Source organism: Globicephala melas, chromosome 1 (genome assembly GCF_963455315.2).
Source record: "Globicephala melas chromosome 1, mGloMel1.2, whole genome shotgun sequence".
Lineage (NCBI taxonomy): Eukaryota > Metazoa > Chordata > Mammalia > Artiodactyla > Delphinidae > Globicephala > Globicephala melas.
The window spans coordinates 134764727-134772865 of record NC_083314.1 but is presented as its reverse complement, the minus strand read 5'-3'; the positions used below and the strand labels follow the sequence as shown (position 1 = coordinate 134772865).

General features: G+C 33.9%; 1 protein-coding gene across 9 annotated transcripts in view; it reads right to left on the bottom strand.

Moving 5' to 3' along the window:
• Positions 1 to 8139, bottom strand: part of DOCK7 (dedicator of cytokinesis 7) — a 211794-nt gene that overhangs the window by 4913 nt on the left and 198742 nt on the right. For all 9 annotated transcript variants that reach the window (XM_060304849.1, XM_060304856.1, XM_060304861.1 and 6 more), the window contains one exon: positions 2118 to 2285. In XM_060304849.1, coding sequence (XP_060160832.1) covers positions 2118 to 2285 — 168 coding nt within the window. The remainder of the gene's footprint in view (positions 1 to 2117; positions 2286 to 8139) is intronic.

Below are 8139 nucleotides of genomic sequence, written 5' to 3'. Positions count from 1 at the left end.
CGCAGGCCCAGTGGCCAGAGTTCACGGGCCCAGCCGCTCCGCGGCAGGCGGACTCTCAACCACTGCGCCACCAGGGAAGCCCCTAGATTCTTAATATCTGCTTCTGCATTCAATCTTTTACATGGCACGTAGTCTCTGGGAAAGTCCACTGTACTCTCATGAGAGAATGAGCATGAAAAAAATATTTGGCATTAATATGAAAATTTGTTTTGACTCAGGAACCTCCTGAAAAGGTCTGAGGGACCCGTTGCATGGGTCCCAGATTATACCGTGAGAACCACCATCTTAAAACTTCCTAAGCTTTCTGCAAAATAATATTCCAGATTTTGTAAATCAGCAAAATAAAAAGTTCAAGTTCTATGGGAATTTTATTTTCTAAGTGCTGAAGAAATTAAGACTGAAGAGGATAATTCTTCAATACTTCTTAATGTATTTTCCTTTTTCCTTAAGCTGGTTTGTTTTGCTTATCTTTCCTGCCATTAACGTGAATAGTCTCTTAAGGTTTCCAATCTCCAGGAAAGGAGAGGACAGGTACAAAGAGATCATGTTCAGCTTTGAATCCTGAAGCTTGTTTTTTTCTTGGAAAATAGCAGTCTTAAAAGAGTGTTCATCAAGAAAAAGGATTTTCTAAATTTCAAAAAACTGCCTGCAAATATTAAGAACTAAAGCTTGGAGGAATAACCATCAGAGAGGAAGGCAAAACTCAGGGTAATGGTGTAATGGAAAGCTTCCTTCAAATAGGAACAATATTGTCCATTGAAAGGAGCTGGAGAGATTTGATGGAAGTGAGACTACCATTAGGAGACTTCCTGACTACTCCAGGGACCCAGCACCCCATCCCAGGACCTCTGACCAATGACTGTAAGACTGGCGGAGGTGGGTAGAGCAGCAAGAAGTAAGAAATTCCAAAAAGATTGAAAGGGAAGCCCAAAGTGGAGGGAACTAGAGTTGCTTCCCATCAAGAATTTCAAGAGGAAACCACCCAGGGTGTCTTGCATCACTGTAAGGATGGTGGAAGCAAAATATAATATATTCTGCCAGAGAAAGGATCTAAAACAGGCCTCCTCGTCTCCTGTTCCTGTAGATGGTCTGTCTACATGCTCCCTGTAGGGGACAAGACATACCAAGCAGGCACTTGGTATACATTTTCAGAGGCCTAGAAGTACACAAATATTAGATCACTGAAGAACAGGGAATATTCTCATTTGATCAAATAGCCAGTTAAACTTTCTTCTGTAGTATATTATACTTTGCATTTACATTCCATTTATATAAGCAACTTCAAAGACCTTCCAAATATTAATTGATCAGGTAAGTACAATTTAATAGCTTCACTGCCATAATTCAAAGAAAAGTGTGATAAAATACTGGTGCCACAACAATTCAATAGATGTATGTACATTTGGATTTCAAAATGCAAAGAAGGCAGTTTACATGCCCTGTCTGGAATTCAGGGGTTAAAAGGATAAGCACTGTCCTTGGAACTTCACATGCCATTTAATTTCCACAACAACCTCTTCAAGGTATTATTTTACAGAGGAGAAATCTAAGATTAAATTATCTGCTCAAGTAGAATTATGGTCAGTTGTAGAAAATTCCAGGTTACTTCCACTTCTAATTTTATTTGTCACAATTAGAAAGTGAAGAAAAATAGTGAAGTCGTCTTGATACTCAGTGGGGTTATCTGTTTTAATACAAATCTAGAAGAACATACTCTATACTATTTACTGTCAGGGATAAAGGAAATGAATACCTGGCTTCAAGTATATTCTAGCAAATTCTCTCATAGAAATACCAGAAAGTGTGACAGGACATTAAAAGGAACAGTTCTAGGAGGCAAGACTTATGTGTGGTTTCCTGGTTAGTATGAGTTCTTAAAACAACTTTATTATTCTCTTTATTACAGAAAGAACTGACTTTTATCTTGTAGGCTGATTCAGGTATAGATGATGAAAGGCTTACATAAGTTGAACTTGTTAGGTTTCAGAAGACAATATTTGAAACCATTTAATAAAAGTTAAATTCAAAAAAAAAAGTTAAATAAATTCACTTTTAAATAGTTAAAGCAGATTTCATTTTTCTGAAGATATCCAAAGTAATAGAAAAAATAAGCATACCTGTGGCAGGTAACAGGTAATACTGCCTTGTATAACTGAGGGATCTTTCTGTTTATCAGAGGCTGTAGGGCCTCTTTAAGGCGATGATAGTTTCTCTCCAGTTCCCTTTGATACTCCTTTTGATCTGGCCCAATTAAGCTCTTATTTTTTCTTAAGGCATCCTCACACCTAGGAAAAACAGTGTGTTATCAAGAGTTCTTGTGGCATACTTTCAGGGCAGGCATATATATATATATATATATATATATTCACCATGACAAGGACATTGAGTTTTTCGGTTGTATGTAAAACATCCTCTCTTGCAATTAGGTTTAAAGCAGGGAACAGATGATCAACAGAGTTTCTTTAAAATCTAACATCCGCTTCCAGTTTTCACAGTTGAAAATTATATATACTTTAATATTAAATCTGACACCCTTTTTTCCCCCACATATCACCACTAGACTAAAAGTTCTTTAAGGGATGTAACCGTACTCATTTATGTAGCAACAATGGCGTCTCGTACAGTGGTTTGCCTTTATTCAAATAAATGTTTCTTAACAACTGAATAGATCTGATAATATCTTTTATCCAACTTATTCAGATATTTAAGAAAAAATATCTGGACTCCAATAGATAAATGGAAAAAGTGTGTTTTAAAAAAAGTATACATATCAATACTTGTAGAATGCAGCTAGAGTGATACTTAGAGGAAAACATATAGCCTTAAATGCTTATATTAAGGAAAGAAGACTAAAACTGAAGAGCTAACAAGCAACTTAAAAAGAACAGAATAAACTCAAAGTATAAGGAAGGGAATAAAATTTTAAAGTATGATAGCTCTATACTAAAAAATGCAAAAGTTGGTTGTCAGAAAAATCTAAAAAAATAGACAGCTCTGGCAAGAATAAATGAGAAAAGGCCAAGTATCCTCTTCTAGAAATAAAAAATGGGACATAAATTCAAATACAGCATAAGTTTATAAAGGCACAGAGGATATTATGTACAATTTAATGCAAATAAATATGAAATTCTACTTTTCTACATCAATTACCAAAAACATTAAGCAACAAATATGAATAAAATTTATTAAACAAAAATATGAATAATGCTAAAACCATCAAATCAGTCAAATCACAAATCTACCCACAAAGAAAACATAAACATGCAAATTCTACTAAACATTCTAAGGACAGATAATCCCTTTGTAACACAACTATTCCAGAGTATATAAACTATTCCAGGGTATAGGGGGAAAAAAAAACTATTCCTGAGAAGAGTTTCAAACTCATTTTTCAAGGTTGGGATACCAAAACCTAATGGGGGCTATAAGAAAATACTTGTAATTCAATCTCACCCATGAAAACAGTTGCAAAACTCCCAAACAAAATACTATGAAACTGTTCTAACACCATATTACATCCCTACTCCCCACATACAACCCACCTGATAAAATTTTAAAATTCGTCATGATAAACTTTTAGCATAACTACAAACAGGTAGGAACTTGTTTCACCTAATTAAAAATATCTACAAAAACATGAAGAAAACATTATACTCAATGACGAAAAAATTTCTTTTAGATCAGAAACAAGAAAATGATGTCCTCTATCACTATCCCCATTCAACACAGTAATGGAGGTCCTAAACATTACTGTAAGAAAGAGATTCTACAGACAAATTATTAGAATTAACAAGTGAATTTGGCAGTATTCTCATGTAAAGCATATAAAATTCAACTACATTTCTGTATGCCAGCAAACAGAAAATATAATTTTAAAAGATACCATTAACAAAAGTATAAAAATATTAAATACCAAAGAATAAGTCAAAAGATACGTAAGGCCTCTACAAAAAAATTAAAAAAAAAAAACATTCAGAAGATCTAAGTAAATGGAGAAGTATACCGTATTCATGGACTGGAAGAGTCAGTTCTCTTCCAGTTGATCTATAGATTCAGATTCAGGTTATTATTTGGGGTGGGGTAGAGGGAGAGATATATTGATTCTAAAATTTGAAATTTATATCAAAAGGAAAAGGGCCAAAAGTAGTCCTTGAACAAAATGAGAGGAACTGCTCTATCATATATGGAAGTTTATTATAAAGCTGCAGTAATTAAAACACCATAATATTAGTTCAAGGAGAGATAAGTAAACAGTGGAAGAAAACAAAGATCCTAGAAACAGATGCACACAAAGTGAGCACTTGATGTGTAATAGTGCAAAGCAGTGGAGAAAGGGTAATCTTTGAAATAAGTGGTGCTGGGTCAACTGCACATCCATATGGGAACAGAAATCTGACCCCTATCTTACATCATATTCAGTTACCAGTACAGACAAAAGTCAAACTGATCCCTTCCTTGAACCATATACAAAAATCAAATTTAAGCAGATTTTTTTAAAAAGTAAAAAGGCCTTTTTTGCCTTCTTGCCCTTTTGTTTAGGCTATATTGAATTTTAGAGATACCATTATATTGACTTTTTAGAAGTCAACATAGAATGTTACTCTGACCTCAGGTAAAAAATTTCTTAAGACACAAGAAGCAATAGTCATAACAGAAAAGACTGAATCATTTAACTATATTAAAGTTAACAACTTCTGTTTATTAAAAAAAAGGTGCTAAGCCCCAAATTCAGAGAAGGTGTCTATGATATTTACAAATGATAAAGCATTACATATCCAAGAATATGTAAATACTCTTAGAAATCTGTAAGGAAAAGAATCCAATAGGAAATGGCAAAAAAAAACAACAAAAAAAATAACTTGAACATACAACTTTACATCTTGCACATGACAAGATGTCCAACCTCACTGGTAATCAGGGAAATGCAAATTTAATCCATAATCACATAATCATTTCACACCCACAAGATTGGTAAAAAACTGTCAGACAATATCAAATATTAGTGAGGTTACATAGCAATAAGAACTCTCTCAAACACTACTGGTGAGAATGTAAATCTGGCTTCACACTTTGGAAAAAGATGTGACATTATCTGGTTGAAGTAGAACCTATGAACCAACAACACTACTCTTAGGTATATAAGCCCTAGGCTATCTCTTGTACCTCCAGAAGTAGGTAAAGAAATATTTGAATAGTATTCTTTGTAACTAAAAAACAACAAAAAACAAAAACCAGGAGACAGCCAAGATGTCCATCCACAGAAGAATGAATAAATCATGGCACATCCATTCAATGAAACATATAAAATAAATAAAGCAACATTTATTACAGCAATATCTCACAAACATTAAAAATAGCAAGTCACAGAAGAATATGTACACTCCATTTATAAAAGTTAAAAAAACATGCAAAACTAAATAGTGTAATAGGGATATATTCATTTATGATAAAACTATGAAAACAATAAGGAAAATGACAAATATGAAATTCATGTAGTGGTTACCTCTGAAGGAAGGGAGGGTGATAATATCAGAAAAGGGCATGTGAGGAGAGATCTCAAAGCAATGATAATGCTCTATTTCTTAAAAGCTGGGTGGCAGGTACATGACTTTTTTCTCCCTATTCTTTAATAGCAAATGTTATAAATACTATTTTGAATCTACTCAAGATTTAATGAAAACAAGTTTTAAATGCTAAGCCCCAAAATATAAAGAGTAAATACAAGAAAAAGTGTTTATTGTTTTTAGGAATAAAGGAATGCAAACTGAAGTACCATTTAAACTGATTAACAAGAGACACCCTATTTAAATGGCATTACTTAAAGTAAGGTGTACTGTGACTAGTACACTTGCATTCTTGGCACTGTTAATATTTAGAACCTTTTTGGAATAGACTACATATGAGGGGCCAATAAAAATGTTTATGTACTTTGGCTCAGTCATCTCATGCTTAATATTTTAATTCAACAAAAGAAAAACGATACATTTGTTAACTATACCACACTTAAATTCAACATAAATTCAGACATTTGATGAGATAATATAACTATTAGAATAACAGTTTTAACTTTAATTGAAAAATAAGAATTTAAGATAATATGTATATTATAACTGAACTATGGTAAAATATATATGCATATTGGCATAAAAATATATACACACAAAAATTAAAAAGGCAGTATTGGCTATGACTTGTAAGGTTTATATCATGTAGTTTGTTTTGTTTTTTTCCTTTTTGTAATTTCAAAGGAGAAAACCTTCTCTGTGGTAACCCTTAAGAAGACCTGCAGACTACAGGACTTCATTACCCTATACTAAATATACACAAAGAGGAGGACATTTGTTTTAGAATCGTAGTCATAGTAAAAATTCCAAAATAATAGCAAGAAAATAAGCATCTATTGTTAAATGTCTATGACCTAAAGAAGTATGTATTGTTTCAAGATCATCTGGCTCACAAGCACAGCAGGGATATTTTGGTTCTTATTTGAAACCTCCCAAATAATAAAATTAATGTTAGAAATCAATTTTTAAAAAATTTTTATTGGAGTATAGTTGATTTACAATGTTGTGTTAGTTTCATGTGTACAGCAAAGGGAATCAGTTATTCATATACATATATCAACTCTTTTTTAGATTCTTTTCCCATATAGGCCATTACAGAGTATTGAGTAGAGTTCTTTGTGCTATACCGTAGGTCCTCATTAGTTATCTGTTTTATATACAGTAGTGTGTATATGTCAGTCCCAATAGAAGTCAGTCAATTCTACAAGTACAAAGCAGCTTTCTTTCTTTTACTATGGCAGCTCATCTATACCATACATTAGGAGCTATGTATCCTATAACCAAACCTATAAGGTTGTCTAGCTCAATAATCAGATTATAAAATCCCAGACTTCCAATGAAGCTATCTGAAGTTTTTAAAAGACATTTACCATGTTCACGCAGGAGAAACTGACAGAAATTCATGACAGCTATTGCAGTGAGAATAAGGAAAATACTGTCTCAAGAGACTTGAGCAAGTTAGCATGCCTCATATTTTCCTGACGACAAAACTGATGTAAAGTAAAATTCTGTCTACCCCAATAAACCCTTTCAATGAATGATTTGATAAGGGAAACCATAGTTCATAATTTGATAAGAGAAACCATAATAGGGAGTCAAAGACTGGATTCTGACTATGGTTCTGATGCTGCTTTGTTAAGTGACAAGTCATTTACTTAATGGTACACAAGGGCTTTAAAACCTACTTTCCCAGTGTTTGACTACTTGTTTTCATAGATTGCACAGTTCCAGCTTCACTAAACTATTCATCTTTCTCAGAACAGATTCTGAACTTTGCTCATGCTGGTTTTTTTGTTTGTTTTTAGTATACCCTTCCCCCTCTTTTCTGCCTGAAAAACTAATATTCATCCTTCAGGGTCCATATATAATGTTAATTCCTGTGTGAAATCTTCCCTGACATCATCAAGTAAATTATCATTCCCTCTTTTGTGCTCATAGTGTTAGTAAAGCAGGAATCAGTATCAAGTTGATGACTATTTTCCCCTATTGTTCCAAAATTTAGTATTTACTGAATACCTATTTATTACATGCCAAGTATTATTTGTGAAGAAAAGAGTTAACAGCAGGCCTGAGCCTGCTATCCTTAGGTCCTATTTGAAGGCTGGCCCTTGGTTACTGTCTGGGAATTTGGATTTGGGAAGGGTTCCTATCATACCCAGAAGATAAGAGTGGCTCACTGTGCCTGAACTATTTATACAAACACTATAGTTTCTGCTAAATACCTGCTTTCCTTTTGGGAGTCTGGAATTTTGGTACCTGTCAGGGAAAAGGTGCTTACATGACCAGCCTCCAATAAAAATACTGGTTGGCACTTGAGTCTCTACTGACCTTCCCCGGTAAACAACATTTCACATATGCTGCCACAACTCTTTGCTGGAACAATTAGCACCTCCTATGTGGCTGCACTGGGAGAGGACCCTTTGAAGCCTATACCTGGTTTCCTCTAGACTTCACCCCCTGTGCCTTTTCCCTTTGCTGATCTTACTTTGCACTCTTTTACTGTAACAAATCATAACCAGGTCTACAACTACATGCTGAGTCCTGTGAGTCCTCCTAGCAAATCATCAAAACTGGG